At 40.1% G+C, this 20,105-nt stretch overlaps 1 protein-coding gene across 3 annotated transcripts in view; it reads left to right on the forward strand.

The window, feature by feature from the left end:
- The window catches only part of LOC124555635 (spindle assembly abnormal protein 6 homolog), a 275,888-nt gene that overhangs the window by 96,774 nt on the left and 159,009 nt on the right, over positions 1-20,105 (forward strand). For all 3 annotated transcript variants that reach the window (XM_047129612.1, XM_047129613.1, XM_047129614.1), the window contains one exon: positions 2,788-2,945. In XM_047129612.1, coding sequence (XP_046985568.1) covers positions 2,788-2,945 — 158 coding nt within the window. The remainder of the gene's footprint in view (positions 1-2,787; positions 2,946-20,105) is intronic.

The raw sequence follows: 20,105 nt of genomic DNA on the forward strand, positions 1-20,105 counted from the left end.
TCTCTGCGCTAAACACAACCATAAATGGCAGAAATTTTTTTTATAAACCCACAAGGCTGATGGAGATTTGAAGAGGCTCTGTATAGACAGAAACACTGCCAATCAGAGGTTGTTGCCTAAACAAAAGAGATTGTTTCAGATACCTAGGTATGTGTTTCAACAGTCACAATGACATTAAATGAGAGATTTAATTGAAACTCATCACCCTTCCAAAAATTGCTTTGACACGAATCATTATGAAACAAAAATCTAGTGATGCACAAGATTCCACTTTCTTACATCTTAAAGAGAGCATTGAGAGGAAGATGTCAGACTCTAATTCCTCAGGCGAGGATAAAGCTAGTAAATCTGAGTAAGGAAGTGTAGAAGTATGTACACAAATTACCTGTTTCACGTAAAATTATTGTATTGCTTTTGGCTTGATATTTGAAGCAGTGTGGGAACACAGCATAGAACATATGACTTAGCCAGGCTTTACACTATAGGATATGTGAAGTTTAAAAAGGAGGGTTAGTTATAAAAGGCAAATTTTATGCAATTTTTAAATTTGTATCTGCATATTTAGGAAAGTATTCCTTTCACGTACTTCTCATATAAGAATGAATTCTATTTTGATTGTAATTGAAGTCATTTTTATATATATGGTGCACTATTGTTACTTACATGTTTACAGTGTGGCTGATTTTCATTAATATCTAGCTGATTAGCATTAAATAACAGATTAATTCATTTAAAGTTATGCTAACGTGATATGTAATATTTATTTATTGGAGACCAGGAGATATAATCAATGTAGTAGGAAACGTGTGAGCCAATAGTGCTGTGCAGAATACTCACTGAGGGCTGAGAAAACTAAAGAAGATACTCTTGCATCAGTGAAATGCGTATTCAGGAAATTTAATTTCACATGATGTGTATCTTGAATATACAGGGTGTTTCAAAAATGACCGGTATATTTGAAACGGTAATAAAAACTAAACGAGCAGCGATAGAAATACACCGTTTGTTGCAATATGCTTGGGACAACAGTACATTTTCAGGCAGACAAACTTTCGGAATTACAGTGGTTACAATTGTCAACAACAGATGGCGCTGCGGTCTGGGTAACTCTATAGTACGATATTTCCCACATATCCACCATGCGTAGCAATAATATGGCGTAGTCTCTGAATGAAATTACCCGAAACCTTTGACAACGTGTCTGGCGGAATGGCTTCACATGCAGATGAGTTGTACTGCTTCAGCTGTTCAATTGTTTCTGGATTCTGGCGGTACACCTGGTCTTTCAAGTGTCCCCACAGAAAGAAGTCACAGGGGTTCATGTCTGGCGAATAGGGAGGCCAATCCACGCCGCCTCCTCTATGTTTCGGATAGCCCAAAGCAATCACACGATCATCGAAATATTAATTCAGGAAATTAAAGACGTCGGCCGTGCGATGTGGCTGGGCACCATCTTGCATAAACCACGAGGTGTTCGCAGTGTCGTCTAAGGCAGTTTGTACCGCCACAAATTCACGAAGAATGTCCAGATGGCGTGATGCAGTAATCGTTTCGGATCTGAAAAATGGGCCAATGATTCCTTTGGAAGAAATGGCGGCCCAGACCAGTACTTTTTGAGGATGCAGGGACGATGGGACTGCAATGTGGGTCTTTTCGGTTCCCCATATGCGCCAGTTCTGTTTATTGACGAAGCCGTCCAGGTAAAAATAAGCTTCGGCAGTAAACCAAATGCTGCCCACATGCATATCGCCGTCATCAATCCTGTGCACTATATCGTTAGCGAATGTCTCTCGTGCAGCAATGGTAGCGGCGCTGAGGGGTTGCCGCGTTTGAATTTTGTATGGATAGAGGTGTAAACTCTGGCGCATGAGACGATACGTGGACGTTGGCGTCATTTGGACCGCAGCTGCAACACGGCGAACGGAAACCCGAGGCCGCTGTTGGATCACCTGCTGCACTAGCTGCGCGTTGCCCTCTGTGGTTGCCGTACGCGGTCGCCCTACCTTTCCAGCACGTTCATCCGTCACGTTCCCAGTCCGTTGAAATTTTTCAAACAGATCCTTTATTGTATCGCTTTTCGGTCATTTGGTTACATTAAACCTCCGTTGAAAACTTCGTCTTGTTGCAACAACACTGTGTTCTAGGCGGTGGAATTCCAACACCAGAAAAATCCTCTGTTCTAAGGAATAAACCACGTTGTCCACAGCACACTTGCCCGTTGTGAACAGCACACGCTTACAGCAGAAAGACGACGTACAGAATGGCGCACCCACAGACTGCGTTGTCTTCTATATCTTTCACATCGCTTGCAGCGCCATCTGTTGTTGAAAATTGTAACTACTGTAATTTCGAAAGTTTGTCCGCCTGAAAATGTACTGTTGTCCCAAGCATATTGCAACAAACGGTGTATTTCTATCGCTGCTCGTTTAGTTTTTATTGCCGTTTCAAATATACCGGTCATTTTTGAAACACCCTGTATCTGACTGACTTTATAGGAGACTTGCTTGCTAAAGCACATCAGCCATGCTTAAAGGAATAAAATTGTGGATAACTTCTTTGGTTGAGTAATACAGTGTGTTTGCATATTATTGTGGAAACAGTAATTGTATTTGATAGTTTTAGATTACTGTGTTGTTACTAAAGTATAAAATCTATGATAATCTTTTTATGAAATTAAAGCAAAATATGAATCTCTTTATGAAATTAAAGCAAAGTATGTTTGGTTTGATTTTTTCCTCTCCTGTTGGGTGAAAGAAGTAAAGATGTGTCTTGTTTATTTCTTCAAAGTTACTTGCTGAGAGAGAGAAACAGTACCAGGGAGAATTAAATGTTAAAGATGAAGAGATGCAAACCAAGAAAATTTATTGGGAACGTCAAGTTAATGAAGGGTCTGCACTTCTGACCAAAGCACACGCGCAGATTGGTTTGTTGGCAGTACATGAAAAGTGAGTAAAATTCATTTACAATGGTTAGCTATGTATTGTGATAAGAAGATGATAATCAGTGGGTGGTGGTGATTAATGTGTAAGTATTTTCCAGTTTTAAGATGGATAAGCTGGCAATTTTGCATTTTGGAAGTGACAGCAAGATTCAGCAGTTTGTATTTAGTGAAGCAAAACTCAAAAAAATTTCTCTGGCAACAGCATCTAGAACAGTTAACCCACTCAAACTTTCCAGACTAATGTGGGGAGAAGAGGAGAAAAAGAAGAAAACATTAAGCACAGACATAGGAGTAGGCTTCTGTGATCATTACCAAGTTCCATAAGTCGTCTTGGTATATGCCAATATTGTGGCTTAACAGTGTTCCATTGTTGTGACTGGTGTTTCAGGTAGCCATCATTAGGACTATAATGTAATCTGCACTAGCAGTAGATGCTAAAGCAATTGAATGTTCCACTTCATGGCATGCAGACTTCTATTTCTGGTCAAAAATTTCATACAGCGGGAATTTCCATGTGGTCAATAGTGTATCTGAGCTGTCCGTTACTTAGTATGTAACAAAGCATGCTCAAGAAAATAAACGTACATGTGAGGAATAACATGGCATAAAGAACACAGTTACCGGAACGCACAAAAATGGATATTTCAGCAATAGTGATTCTACAGGTCTTTGATATGAAAAATGTGTGGTTTCCAGTTTTAGCATTTTAGACATCTGATAAAGGAAACCTTAAGTCAAATAGCTCTCATCAGAAAATGTTATAGACAAAACCACTATATTACCAAGCAAGGTGGCGCAGTGGTAAGATACTCTACTCGTATTTGGGAAAATAATGGTTCAAATCACTGTGACCATCCAAATTCCTTCTGTGGTTTCCCTAAATTGCTAAAGGCTAATTTCAGGATGGTTCCTTTGATAAAGGATGCTGCTGGCTTCCTTCGTCATCAGTGGTACCTTAAACCTTAATCTTCCTTCCTCATTGACGGTGTGTTAAATCGTAAACTTACTTCCTTATAGCCATTATATTAAAAGAAATAAGACGACCAAAAATTTGATTGCTTATACAGCAAATACTATTTGCAATATGGTCTGCATTTCAGCTTGAAGTATCGGTAAATATTTTCAAGAGCTATATTTTAGCAAAGTAACAGGATTATTGCAGCAAATGTATATTTTACTCGGTTGGTTTAAACAAATAGATATTTCCTATTTATCAGACATCTATCAAGAAAACAAAAGTTGTGGACAGGAAGATTCAGCACACTTTTAGGATATTTGAAAGTCAAAGGCGACATATATGTACCAAGAGCAATAGGTATAGTCAGTGCCCACTGTAAACCTCAGCTGAATGAGTGTGAATCTGTGAAGTTTTTTTAATTAGGAAGAATTACAGATGACTAACAGATTTGTGTGTGACTGGCAAGCACCCAGATGTATCCTCATATCTCAACCAGTGTGAGTTATGCCTTAGAGGGGTTGTGCTGGTTACTGCATCGGCCTCAATGGTCATGCTTATTCCACATTGATTATTCAGTACCTTGTGTAAAACCTGCCCTAAATGTGCTTCCAAATATCATAATATAATCTGTTTCTACCAAAGCTAAATTCATCTGCACCTTGTTTTCAGATTTCAAGGCTGAAAGTGTTGCAGAAAGAAATCTGTCAAACCAATTTTAGGCCAAATATTCAAACTAGTTATTACTGAGGATGAGGTTGGTTTTAAATTTGAGAGCAGTGAATCATAAAGACTTAAATTTTGTGATGCATAAATACTTAAATTTTATGGTGGTGATCTAAATAAGCACTGGGACACACTGATGGGTTAAATAAGGTGACAATACACCTGGTTATTCTATTATTTCTTTTGACCATATTGTGAGGATTTGCCTACCAAACTAAATTAATGTGTTTAGTGGTTAACTGTGTGTGTTGGTCAAGTATTGAATCCTACTCAGACCACCCAGAACTTCTACACATCTTATTGAGACTTTCCAAACATCCAGGACACCATTCTCCACTTCCGATTGCCAGACGATATCCTTGATGGGTACTGCGAACCAATATGCACGCAATCTCAATTGATCTGTTGGCAGTATTGTAGTCTAAAAAAGCTTGTAGATAACATGTTGTAACTCATTACACTAGCCCCTCTCACCTTTTCACCTTTCATGAAAGATTTCTGTGATCAGAATTTCTGCCTAGTCTCATTTTCAGGCTTATTATCTGGAAGTTATAGACAAAAAATATGGTTAATAAATCCAGCTATTGAGACTTGAGAAGTTCTTAGTTATCTCTGTGAACAAGCCACTCCACAAAGAAAGAGGACAGTTTATTCTTGCAAACAGATGCAGCAGTTTGTGGTGCTTTCAGCATACAACATTGCTTTTTATTTACTGCCAAGAGGTCAGGCCAAAAACTTTCTTAATATTTTAGGTGGTGGTGAACATGTCGTGTACAATTTTGCATGGTGTTGAAACTGTTCCCAAAATTTACAAGAGAGCACACACACACACACACACACACACACACACACACACACACACACACACCAAAATTGATGTTTCCTTGACAACTTGGGATCTGTCCTTTCATTCAATTCCTTCTTTTAGTCATTTTGTACCACAACATGACTAAAAGTCCCCCCAGTTCGATTCAGTACATCTTTATTAGTTACTAGTGAACCCAGTAATGCTTCCCAATTGCGACATATGTTTGGGAAATGAGTATACATCCTAAACTCCTCCCTCCTTTTTCTGTGTCCATCTCATCATCCTCCCTCCCCCGCCCCCCCCCCCCCCCCCTCTCTCTCTCTCTCTCTCTCTCTCTCTCTCTCTCTCTCTCTCTCTCTGTGTTGCATCCACCCCTGTTCATTTCCTCTTTCCTCCTCTCTGTTCTCTTCCTCCTCCCTCTGACCTTGAGCCTTGTTTATTGTTGTTGTGGACAAAATATTGATTGGGAATTGACACCTAAAAAGAATGGGTAAATTGTTCAGGATCATTGGTATATGGGGTATAAGACACACCTATCCAGCTGATGGATGTGTGAGGAAAGTAGCTTCAATGACAGTATTTCGCGCAGTTTCTACTCTGTGAATAGGTAAGATTACAAAATTTTGGATCATTCAGATTCCATAGTAGTTATTATCAGCCATACATACAACTTTCCTATTTTCTGTAAAACCAATAGCAAGGAAGAAAATTAAAAAGCAAGTTGTTTTGTGTACAATTTTTGTATAAAAATATAAATAAGGAGAGAGAATGTCTATTGGAGAAACAATTTGTCTAAGGGTTTACATGCCCTCCTGTCATAGTTGAAGCACTGTGAGAAAGAAGTCAAGACCGAGAAAGAAGTCAAAACCACTTATTTTCACAACCCAATATTTTCTTTCTTTCAGTTGGCTTTACCGGAAGACCTATACAGTCATTTAAAAATATAAATATATGCCTACTGATATATCTGTCCAAATGTATATTAGAGTATGGTGTAAAAATTTGAAGTAAATTGGTGAAGTACTTTTTGAGAATCTGGTAACAATATTAAATGTCGACTTGCGTTTGTATAGTAGAATAGATATCACACACACATGATGAATTCTTCTCGGGTTATCAGCCGAGGGGTGACGTTGTCTTGTTGCAACGTTTTGATGAGTTTCATACCCATCATCTTCTGGCCAGAAGATGACGGGTACGAAACTCATCGAAATGTTGCGACAAGACGAGGCCACCACTAGGCTGATAACCCGAGAAGAATTCATCAGTGGAATATGCTGAGAAAGACTGCAATTGGATATATCACACAGACATGTCTAATCTTCAGCACTCATCTGTAGAACATTTCAAAAAATTACTTTCTTGTGTCTGCAGTGTTTATCATCCACATTTCTCTGCCATATATGGCTACACTGCAGAAAAATACCTTCGGTGAAGACTTCCTTGCACTTAAATTTATATTAGATGTTCACAATTTTCTCTTCTTAAGAAGCACCTTGCTAACTAGTTAAAGTTTTTTTATATCCCCACTATTTTGGCCACCATGATTATTTTGCTCCCTATGTAGCAAAACTATTCTACTACTTTTAGTGCCTTATTACCTAATGTAATTATTTTTGGACTACCTGACTAAATTAGACTAAACTCTATTACCCTTGTTTTACTTTTGTTGTTGGTCATTTCATAACATCTTTTCAAGACACAATCTATTCCTTTCAATTTGTGTTCGAAGTTCTTGGCTGTCTCTGACAGAATGACAGTGTTGCTGGCAAATATCAAAGTTTTAATCAAATGAGACTATAAGGTTCCAGAGACCTTTTCAAGTCTCCAACATCCATCATAGATGTTGGAGACTTTAGTTTCATTGGATTAAAGCACCTGCACCCGGGACTCTGGCAGGATCCCCCATTATGTTTGATGCTCAGGAGCTATTCTGATACAGTCAGCGAACATCTACAATGCTGTTAGAGTTTAGGGGGAATACCAAATGGGCTGAGGTTTCAATGGCAATTTTGATTGAGGAGGGAGCCATGTTAGGATAGTCGGTGCAGTTGTGCAAACCCACAGTGGCAGGATGGCCTAGTGGTTAGTGCATCTGCCTATTGAGCAGGAGACCCAGATTCGAATCCCAGCCTTGGTACAAATTTTCCTTCACCACTTCAGTCTGTGTACATACATCAAAGTTTTTATTTTCTATCTGAACTTCAATTCCCTTTCCAAATTTCTTCTTGGCTTCTTGTACTGCTTGCTCATGCTACACATTGAATACCAGTGGTGATAAGCTAGAATCTTATCTTAATCTCTTTTCCAACTACTGCTTCCCTTTTGTGTCCTTAGACTTAAATAGCTGCAGCCTGTTTCCTATACAGTCTGAAGATAACCTTTTCTTCCTTTATTTTGTACCTAAATACCTTCAGAATTTCAAAGACAGTATTCCACTCAACATTATCAAAAGCATTTTCTAAGACTCTAAATGCTATAAACATTGTGTTGCCTTTCTTCATTGTACCTTCTAAGAAGAGTGTTCCAGGGCTGCTACCTCAGGTTCTATTGGTTCCCTTGAGCTAGGGACCATTCCTATGCCCAACAGAAGGATCGTCTTAGTATCACTACCCAACACTACAGGGTCAAAGTATGAATATTACATACTTCCACTTGCTATGGCAAATGGAGCAAATGAGTTGGTTCTTTTTGCATTTGATGTGGTCCATGGTGTGCCTTAAGGGGCTTATGGAGGCACCATTAGTCTATTGGTGGTTCCTTAGAAAATGACAAAACAAGCATTTTGTTACCACTTTTTCCTAGCAAAACTGAGCAATGGATTTCAAGATGGCTATGCACAGCAAATGGATGAAATTTTTACAATATGTGCCTAAGATCCCAATCTTGAACAGTGTTGATAATTTTCTTCGTATCTTATCCATTTCTGAGATATAGAGGTTCAAAGTTACATTACATGTGTACATAAAATATGCGCATAAAATCCTGTGTGAAGCGAAATCTAAGTAATAAATAACTGCAGAAAATTTCTCAAATTTTAACTTTGTATTCTTTAGGCATTTATCTAGAAGTGTCATCTTCCCTTTTTCAAAAATCTTTTTCCGTTATCAAGAAACACCCAGAAAACACAATTTTTGGGTACCAAAACCGAGCTGCAGATCTCAAGACCGCTATGTATAGCATATGGATGTAATTTTTACGATAATTTCTAAGACCCCAACCTCAAACAACCTGGAAACTTTTCTTGATATCTTTGTTAGATTCAGAGATACAGAGGTTCAAATTTACACTACTTGTACATGTAAAATACACATGTAAAATCTAGTGTGATGCGAAAATGTAGCTTATAAAGTGACTTAGCACAGAGAAATGCTACGTAAAGTGTCTTGGTTATCATCAGAAAGGTTCCGGAAACGTAATGTAATCAAGCACCTGAAAAATTTTTGTGCATGTAAAATCCGATCTAAGGTGTAAAATTAGTTTTGCATTATTTCAAACTGTCAAAATTTCACTGACCCATAAAGTTCTTTTCATATGAGTGAAATGCATTGCTGTGGCAGTGAAGAGATTGCAACCAGCAGAAAAATGGTCCTATCTGAAAACAAAGGGCTAATATGCTAGAAAAATACTCTGAAAAGTGAGTACCATCTGCCCCATTCTACCTTCCTCTGCACCTTTAACAATTTTCCCAAAAGTTTTGACATACAAATGTGTTTGAGCTTTTTTTATGCCGAGTGAAGAGGAATGGGAAAGAGATGGAAAAGTAATAAATATTGAGAATGAAAACATGGTCCAGGTAGGCTGTATTCTTTTTATTATCTATGCGAGTGGCCTTTGGTCATTTTCAAGCATGTATCTTAAGCTTCCAGCTTCATTTTGCATTATGATATATCGTTGGGACATTTGGACAGGAATATATCTTTATTCCGTGCGCATGTGGCACAAAAACAACAAACTATTGTACATGGCTATGTCTATTAGCCGACACAATAGATGTAACCGTGTACAACAATGTGTGGCTCTTGTGCCAAGTACACACAGAAGTTAGGTGTGTTCCTGTCGACATGTCCCAGTGACATATTATAACGTAAAATGAAGTTGGAAGCTTAAGATATGTGCTTAAAATGACCAGAGATTGAAATTGGCCAATCGCATAGATAATAAAAAGAATACAGCCGACCTGGACCTCGTTTTCGTTCTCAAAACACATTGAGGCTGGGGACCCCCCCACCCATGAAAACACACAAAAATAAAATTGTAATAAATACTGGAGTATAGTAGACAGTGGTTGTAGCATAGAAAGAGCACATGCAGTGAGAGAGAAAGAGAGGGACGCAGTGGCAGTGGAACATAGTTGACAGTGACAAATCAGTGCTAGGAAAAGATTAAACAAGACGGTGCCATTGGGTGAGGAATAAACAGCCTTGTCTTTTAGCTTATTTGATCCTCTATCTGATCCTCTATCTGAAACCTACTGTACATGTAACAGGTGATTAAAAAGTTTCCATTTGAAGGCCGTACAGTCCAGAATCGGTATGCTAATCAGGCAAAATGGCTGTGAGAATATAGACAATCATCCCGCCATGCACCAGGTAAGTTCATCGAAACAGGTCATTCCAAAGCATTTAAATATGCTAAATCTCATGTTAGTAAATGATTGAAGTGTCTGTAGCAAGATCCCCGAGTTACTCTCCGAAATAAACAACAGTAATGCAAATATTGTATTAGGCACCGAAAGCCGGTTAAAACCAGACATAAATAACAGTGAAATTTTGAACTTGGATTGGACAATGTTTAGGAAGGATAGGACTGATGCTATGGGAGGTTGTGTGTTCATTGCAGTTAAAAGCTGTTTAAACGTAGTTGAGATCGATACTGGGTTGGACTGTGAATTAGCCTGGATAAAGCAGTCAATCAGAAAGGAATGACCATAGTATTAGGATGTTTTTATAGACCACCAGCATCCGCAACAAACGTCGCAGAGCATTTTAGGAAAAGCCTTGAGTACATGAGAAGTAAATATCCAAATTAGCCATTAATTATAGGTGGAGACTTTAATCTGGCATCCATTGACTGGGAAAAATTATATGTTTACCACAGGAGGCAGAAGCAAAGACTCGTGTGAAGTTATTTAGGAGTGCTCTCAACATACAACCTTGAGCAATTGGTTAGAAAACCAACTCGAGATGGGAACATATTAGATATCTTGGCGACAAACAGACCTGATCTTTTTGAGGAAGTTAATCTGGAAGAAGGTATTAGCCACCATAATGTTGTTGTGGCTTGTATGTCAGTGGAAGTTGCAAGAAAACCAAAGAAAAAGCATAGAGTTTTCTTGTTTGGGAAAGCGAATAAAAGTTTCATCAATGAATATCTTCATAGTCAGCTCCAGACATTCATTGTGGGACACGAAGATATTGAACATCTTTGTTCATAATTTGAAGGTATTGTCCACCACGTGCTAGAGAAATATGTGCCTAGCAAAAATATACGGGAGGGAAAGGATTCACCTTGGTTCAACAAACATATTAGGAAGCTGCTGAGAAAGCAGATAATTTTGCTCAGACGTTTGAAACATTGTCACTGCCCCTCTGACAAACAGAAATTATGCAAAATGAAAGCAGCTGTCCAAAGGTCAATGAGAGATTCTTTTAACGAATTTGAAAGCAATACTTTATCTACAGATTAAAAAAAAAAACCAAAAAATTTTGTTCGTACATAAAATCAATGAACGCTAAAAATAATTCAATACTTTCTCTTGCTGACAGTACGGGTAGTGACAAATCAGTGCTAGGAAAAGATTAAACAAGACGGCGCCATTAGGAGAGGAATAAACAGCCTTGTATAAAATTCTAAACCTATCTTTCAAAAACTCGTTTATGGTGGAGGACTGCAGCACCATTCCCCCCTTTCAATTATCAAACAAACGAAAGGATGGCTGACATAGTGTTTTGGTATCTGGGATTGTAAAAGAGTTAAGATCCTTAGACGCTAGGAAGGCATCTGGCCAGACAGTATCCCCGTAAGATTTTATGTTGACTATGCTACAAATGTAGCGCCATTCTTATCCATCGTATATCAGAGATAATTGGGACAGTGGAAAGTTCCATGGGATTGGAAGAAGGCCCATGTCATGGCAACCTATAAGAAGGCTAGAAAATCAGACGCTCATAATTACTGGCCAATTTCACTGACATCAATTTGTTGTAGAATCATGGAATGTATTTTATGTTCAGACATAATGACCTTTATAGACACCGAGATGCTCATCTGCAGAAAACAGCATGGTTTTAGGAAACAGCGGTCATGCGAGACACAGCTGGCCCTCTTTGTGCATGATATACAACAGGCTCTAGATACCGGCTCCCAGGTTGATGCGATATTCCTTGACTTCAAAAGGCGTTAGACTCAGTTCCGCACTGTTGCTTGCTCCAAAAATTGCACACTTACACTCTATCCGATGACATATGCTGTTGGATAGAAAGTTTTCTAACAGACAGCAGTATGTCGTCCTGAATGGGGAGACTTCAACAGAAACAAGCGTAACATCAGGTGTGCCCCATGGCAGCATAATAGGTCCGCTGCTTTTTACGATTTACATAAACTATCTGGTTGAGGTTATTGACAGTGGCATTAGACTGTTTGCCGATGATGCTGTAGTCTACAGGAAAGTAGTATCACATGCAAGTTCTGAACAAATCAGTGAGGATTTGCAGAAAATAAATGCATGGTTTAATGACTGGCAGTTATCTCTCAATATTAGTAAGTGTAACCTACTGCGTATAACAAAGCAAAAATCCCCATTGATGTATGAGTATAGAATAAATGCCTAGTCTTTATAAGCGGTAACATCTGTCAAGTATCTGGGTGTGACTATTCAAAATGATCTCAAATGTAACGATCAGATTACAGAAGTAATCCAGTATTCGCTGAGGATGTAGAGCATATATTATTACCGCCAACTTTCATATCGCGCAATGAACGCCATTCAAAGATAAGGGAAATTAGAGCTCATACTGAGGCATTCAGACAGTCGTTTCTCCCTCGTGCGATCCCCAGGTGGAACAGAGGGGGGGGGGGGGGGGGGGGGGAATATGACTTTGGTGCGAATAGTGCCCTCCGCCACACACTGTGTGGTGGCTAGCGGAGTATATATGTAAATGTCGAAGATATCTGTTAGGTAAAGTGCCATGTCCGCCGCATGAAAATCAGTGTTCAACAGGAATTGTCTGCCCTTCGAGGCGTTTTATAAGGGGGCCAAAGGCGTGATAATTAAATGGAGAGAGGTCAAGAGTGGTAGAGTGTCTCCCTCTTGAGTTGGTGTAATGGACGAGTCTGGCCTCCCAATTTGACCGGGTGTCATGTTTTGAATCGTGATGAGTGCAGGACGTGGTACACCATTCCATGATGATGGTTTTGACAGACATGCTGCCCCACACACATTCTCCATTCTCTGATGGATGTCTAAAAGTGTTTGTTATTTGGCAGCCAAGAAAAGACTAACAGCATGTTGGTCCTGTTTGGACACATTTGGTAATAACATCTCCATAGTTCACATTTCCACATTTACTGCGTGCACATTGGAAAGACATAAATACTACAATAATGCCTTGCCTAAGTGTGGATGCTTATACACTCCTGGAAATGGAAAAAAGAACACATTGACACCGGTGTGTCAGACCCACCATACTTGCTCCGGACACTGCGAGAGGGCTGTACAAGCAATGATCACACGCACGGCACAGCGGACACACCAGGAACCGCGGTGTTGGCCGTCGAATGGCGCTAGCTGCGCAGCATTTGTGCACCGCCGCCGTCAGTGTCAGCCAGTTTGCTGTGGCATACGGAGCTCCATCGCAGTCTTTAACACTGGTAGCATGCCGCGACAGCGTGGACGTGAACCGTATGTGCAGTTGACGGACTTTGAGCGAGGGCGTATAGTGGGCATGCGGGAGGCCGGGTGGACGTACCGCCGAATTGCTCAACACGTGGGGCGTGAGGTCTCCACAGTACATCGATGTTGTCGCCAGTGGTCGGCGGAAGGTGCACGTGCCCGTCGACCTGGGACCGGACCGCAGCGAAGCACGGATGCACGCCAAGACCGTAGGATCCTACGCAGTGCCGTACGGGACCGCACCGCCACTTCCCAGCAAATTAGGGACACTGTTGCTCCTGGGGTATCGGCGAGGACCATTCGCAACCGTCTCCATGAAGCTGGGCTACGGTCCCGCACACCGTTAGGCCGTCTTCCGCTCACGCCCCAACATCGTGCAGCCCGCCTCCAGTGGTGTCGCGACAGGTGTGAATGGAGGGACGAATGGAGACGTGTCGTCTTCAGCGATGAGAGTGGCTTCTGCCTTGGTGCCAATGATGGTCGTATGCGTGTTTGGCGCCGTGCAGGTGAGCGCCACAATCAGGACTGCATACGACCGAGGCACACAGGGCCAACACCTGGCATCATGGTGTGGGGAGCGATCTCCTACACTGGCCGTACACCACTGGTGATCGTCGAGGGGACACTGAATAGTGCACGGTACATCCAAACCGTCATCGAACCCATCGTTCTACCATTCCTAGACCGGCAAGGGAACTTGCTGTTCCAACAGGACAATGCACGTCCGCATGTATCCCGTGCCACCCAACGTGCTCTAGAAGGTGTAAGTCAACTACCCTGGCCAGCAAGATCTCCGGATCTGTCCCCCATTGAGCATGTTTGGGACTGGATGAAGCGTCGTCTCACGCGGTCTGCACGTCCAGCACGAACGCTGGTCCAACTGAGGCGCCAGGTGGAAATGGCATGGCAAGCCGTTCCACAGGACTACATCCAGCATCTCTACGATCGTCTCCATGGGAGAATAGCAGCCTGCATTGCTGCGAAAGGTGGATATACACTGTACTAGTGCCGACATTGTGCATGCTCTGTTGCCTGTGTCTATGTGCCTGTGGTTCTGTCAGTGTGATCATGTGATGTATCTGACCCCAGGAATGTGTCAATAAAGTTTCCCCTTCCTGGGACAATGAATTCACGGTGTTCTTATTTCAATTTCCAGGAGTGTATACCAGCATCGGACCAGAGATTTATGTAGATTCTGCCCATATATGTTTTTGTGTTAGTGTTATTAGTAACTCATACCTGCATTCCATGTAATGTTAATACATTTTGTGGAAAGTAAACATCAATCACCAGCTTGATCTTCGCTGGCAGATATATAAAGGAGGCAACTGCATGAACACAATCTGGCAACCTACCTTCCGTTGCACTTCTACCCACACTTCATCCCCCCCCCCCCCCCAATCCCCTTGGTCCACCCTGTTACACCCCCAGAACACAATTTAAACAATTAATACAACTCAGCTGCAGTTAGAAGTGGCACACACATTTAATATTCGTTTTTAACCCACTTCATTTAAAGGTAAACTGTAATTTGATACCGGTAAAAAAATATTTTCAATAATCTCCAATTTTTCCACCTCCTGAAATCCGTAAACTAGAGAAAAACCAAATGGGACTTTTTTGTAGGAAATTTAACATAGTTTAATTTTGGGCTTAGAAACATTTTCGTTAGAAGACATGGTTTTTGAGTTATCCAAGAAAAACATGAAAAAGTGACCCCCTTTGTTAAAAAACTGGCCTGGAATTTTATTATGTTGTTCAGGATTCTCCCTCGCACTGTGCAAAAATTCACAACTACAGGATTTATTTCCTCAAATTTTCGTTTGTTGACTGGACTAAACCTTGTGTGTTGAGGTTGTCTGCTTGGCCTTCGACTGGTCACGTTGTGTGATGCCATTCCATTGACAGAAGTTTAGACTCTGGAGTCATGGGAGAAACTCATGTCTCATCCCCTGTGACAGTGTTCTCTAAAAATTTATTACCTTCATTATGAGATCAGTCCAAAAATCGAAAACACAAGCCATTCTTTCCAATTTGTGTTCCTCAGTAAGCAGCCTGGGAAGCCAACATGCACACAATTTGTGAACTTGCAACTTTTCAGAGACAATTTTGTGCAAGGTTGTTCTATTAATGTTCAGAAAATCCAGTGCTAAAATTGAAAATTTGAATTGCCAGTCTTGATGAGTCTTTTCTATGGCTTTACCATATCTCCTGAGATCAATGATGGTCAGGCTGATCATGGTTCATCCTGCATATTTTCCCCATCAGTCCTCGAAAGATCGCCCACTTATACACTTTGCTGTCTCTCAACACAATGGAACCAGATACCCCAATTACCTGTCAATGAATTTCCATTGCTGCTATGTTTGTTGCAGTCAAAAACTGAATCACTGACCACATTTCACAGTTGGTGAACTGATTAATTGTTTTAAACATTTTGAACTGGCATTTTTAACAGCACACTGTGACAGTGCCAATTCAAATGGTGTTTTTTGATGAGTAACGCATGCCAGGAGTCAGTCTTTTGCTTGTTGCAGTGTAAACACAACATTTGATTAGATACAGTGACTGATACCTTACTTTCCAAATAATCCTTTTGTTTAGGGTGTAGCTTTATATAGAAATGATGCAGGAAATATAAACCGTGCAGATGAGAAGAGAATAGTGTCTTTTGAGATGTGGTGCTGTAGAAGAATGAAGAAGACTAAATGGAACTAACTAATGAACTAAGTGTTTAGCACCTGTACAAATATGAAAACACCTGCAAAAGATAGACGAGTGTGGGGAGATGTGTGAAACGAGCTCTCAGACTGTGGACAATAATGAAAACAATTCAAAATAGAAAGAGAAACTTATAGTTGATTTTACCCCAGTAGTTCAAAAAGTTTTGATGATGATGATGATGATGATGATGATGATGGATTTAACGTTTCAAGTTTTCTCAATAATCTCTCCCACTTGAGTACAATGCTTAGAACACTCATACAATCATATGAAACTATCAGAAAACTTTTCCTCTGCAATGTTGTTCAACATGCGTTCAACATTGGCTTGAAATTCGTTTATGTTGTTGAAGCATTGACTCTTCGTGTGAACTTCTGCTCTTTGTCATTTTGTGATAATTTTGTAATGACAACACTGAGTCTTATCGCCCATACTAATTTCTTTCAGGAAAGAATTGTCCACATTTTACATTTCAGTCAAGTTGTGGCAATCATTCTAATGTGCGCCACCCCTCGGACTATGAAGAATCATCAAAACTTCAAAAGCTCATTCCAAAAAAGTACACCTGATGTCTCAAACAACTAACGAACAAAGGCTACACATTAGAATTTTTTATACAAAGCGTATTCACATTAATGTTACCACTACTTAACATTTTTTGTCAACAGGCAATAACCACTCACAGATGGCAGTTGGAAGCACTAGCGGTGGAGGGTGTTATAAGCATGTCGGGATTCAGAAAATGAGTGTAATTATTGTCTTAATGTGGAAATGGAGCGATTTACTTGATGGGGCATGATCATTGGCTTTCAGGCCAAGGGCAGAAGCATTCGTGAAATGGCTAAGTTTGTAAACTGTTCCAATGCTACCATGGTTAAAGTATACTGTGCATGGAAAAATGGCAGTATCCAAAAGTGGCACTAAGGCAAATGTGATGCACCACAGGCCATAGATGACATGAGTGAACGATGGTTGCAGAGATGTGTGTGGATGAATAGAAATGCAACTGTCTAGTGATTGACTGACCAGATGAACCAATGGGCTACCAACAATGTCTCTTCAACAAGTGGTCAGTGAGTGTTGTTGTGTATTGGCCTCCACAGCAGGTGCCAGGTTCTTGCAATCACACTGACTATTGTTCATTAGCGATGAACGCTGGAATTTAAAGGCTAATATCACAACAGGATGTTCACCAAGTGGTGGCGGATGACCTTATCAGGTGAATTATGTTTTATGATCAATCGGACAGGTGGCCATTGTCATGTATGATGTGAAACATGTGAAAGCACCTTGCAACAGTTGTCAGAGTGTTATGATCTATGGAATGTTTTCATGGAATTCTGTGGGGTGGTCTCAACATTCTGGGAGGTGGCATCTACCAGCAGGACAAGTCAACATGTGGCACAGCTTGCAGTGTACGTGCATGGTTTGAAGAGCACCAAGATGAGTTTGCCATACTTCCCTGGCCACCAAATTTCCTGGATTTAAACCCAGCCGAGAATCTGTGGGACCACTACGATTGTGCTGTTCGCACCGTGAATGCTCAGCTGAGAAAACTAGTGCAACTGGTGACAGCACTGGAATTGGCATGGCTCCACATACCTGTTGGTATCTTTCAGAACCTCATTGACACACTTCTTGCATGTCTTGCTGTGGTCTGCACTGTGATAAGTGGTAATTCAGGCTTTTGACAGGTGGTCACATTAATGTGACTGGACAGCTTATTATTTCCAATGAAAAAATTGAAGATAATTAATTTTACTTACTTTGTGTTCTCAAATATGTATACATTTTCTTTTCTTCTTAATCAGTGGTTGAGAGGTACTTTATGTTCCTAATGGACGCAGAAAGGTATTATGTCCTTTAACTTTAGAATTTCTTAATAGCAGTAATAAAAGTCACAGGTGTTGATGCTTGCTAATAACACTTCCACACTTATTACTTATATCCTACAGACACAGAATTACAGACACAGCACAATGAGTACATGCTACAAAACAACGTTCACTGTTCCTCTTAAGTCACTGATACAAAGTTTAGCACAGGTTGACAATTACTTTTCTGATGTTCTTTTCTTCCTAATAGAATCACTGTTCAGCCACAGTTCTTAAAAAAGAATGTACCTTTTCCTATTACATCTGGTAACCTACCTTCTCTGTCATGCTTAGTAACTAGAATATCATCATCTACACATGGTTTTTTTTTTTACACGATTTTAAATTGCAGAACTCACTGTCACACTGCCATTAATATTACTTAAATATTTAGCAATGTCTGTGGGTATTTCCAAACACTTCTACAATAACTAATATCCTCATCTATTCCCAATGATTCCAATTCTCCTTTGAAACAAATAAAATTTTTCTCCTATTCATCATTTACCTGTGAATCACCAGAGGTGTAATTCTACCTAATATCATCATCATCTCCTCCTCCTCCTCCTCCTCCTCCTCCTCCTCCTCCTCCTCCCCCCCCCTTCCCCCTTCCCCTTCTCTCATTCTTTCAGCATTGCTTACCCAGTTGCATTTAGCTTTTCATCAATTAACACAGTGCTCACATCTTGCTTACCTGATTCCTTGATTACCTCTTAAACTCCTAAGTCGTCACTTGAATCAGTTACCTGTGCATTTTCTAACAAGTGACAAGTTCCTATCCAATCATAAAATTCTTGTTGTTGTTGTTGTTGTTGTTGTTGTTATGGTCTTCAGTCCTGAGACTGGTTTGATGCAGCTCTCCATGCTACTCTATCCTGTGCAAGCTTCACCATCTCCCAGTACCTACTGCAACCTACATCCTTCTGAATTTGCTTAGTGTATTCATCTCTTGGTCTCCCTCTACGATTTTTACTCTCCACACTGCTCTCCAATACTAAATTGGTGAACCCTTGATGCCTCAACACATGTCCTACCGACCGATCCCTTCTTCTAGTCAAGTTGTGCCACAAACTTCTCTTCTCCCCAATCCTATTCAATACTTCCTCATTAGTTATTAGATCTAACCATCTAATCTTCAGCATTCTTCTGTAGCACCACATTTCAAAAGCTTCTATTCTCTTCTTGTCCAAATTATTTATCGTCCATATTTCACTTCCATACATGGCTACACTCCATACAAATACTTTCAGAAATGACTTCCTGACACTTTAATCTATACTCGATGTTAACAAATTTCTCTTCATCAGAAACCCTTTCCTTTCCTTGCCATTGCCAGTCTACGTTTTATATCCTCTCTACTTCGACCATCATCAGTTATTTTGCTCCCCAAATAGCAAAACTCCTTTACTACTTTAAGTGTCTCATTTCCCAATCTAATTTCCTCAGCATCACCCGACATAATTCGACTATATTACATTATCCTCATTTTGCATCTGTTGATGTTCATCTTATATCCTCCTTTCAAGACACTGTCCATTCCATTCAACTGCTCTTCCAAGTCCTTTGCTGTCTCTGACAGAATTACAATGTCATCGGTGAACCTTAAAGTTTTTATTTCTTCTCCGTGGATTTTAATACCTACTCCAAATTTTTCTTTTGTTTCTTTTACTGCTTGCTCAATATACAGATTGAACAACATCGGGGAGAGGCTACAACCCTGTCTCACTCCCTTCCCAACCACTGCTTCCCATTCATGTCCTTTGACTCTTATAACTGCCATCAGGTTTCTGTACAAATTGTAAATAGCCTTTCGCTCCCTGTATTTTACACCTGCCACCTTCAGAAAATTCTTATAAGTCAATTACTTCATGCTTATTATTGTGTGTGTTTTCATTGTCCTTATCTGTATCTTTTAGTGGAATTGGTTTAAGAGTGTCTTTTTCAACAGAAATTACATTAGTAGGATAGTGCACCTTTTAAAAATAACAATTGATTACTTTACCTGAACGTTTATGTTCTACTCTCCATTTGTTGGACCATTTATTGCTCTGTTATTTCATTCCTAAATTGTCGACTGCCAGTGGAGCAATCATTAGTTTCTCACTACCAGGTTTGTTGAATGTTTTTGTCCTCTCATGTCATCGTGCCCAAGCCAATTTTTGTTTCTGTTGTCAAAATGTCTT

Source organism: Schistocerca americana, chromosome X, assembly GCF_021461395.2.
Source record: "Schistocerca americana isolate TAMUIC-IGC-003095 chromosome X, iqSchAmer2.1, whole genome shotgun sequence".
Classification (NCBI taxonomy): domain Eukaryota; kingdom Metazoa; phylum Arthropoda; class Insecta; order Orthoptera; family Acrididae; genus Schistocerca; species Schistocerca americana.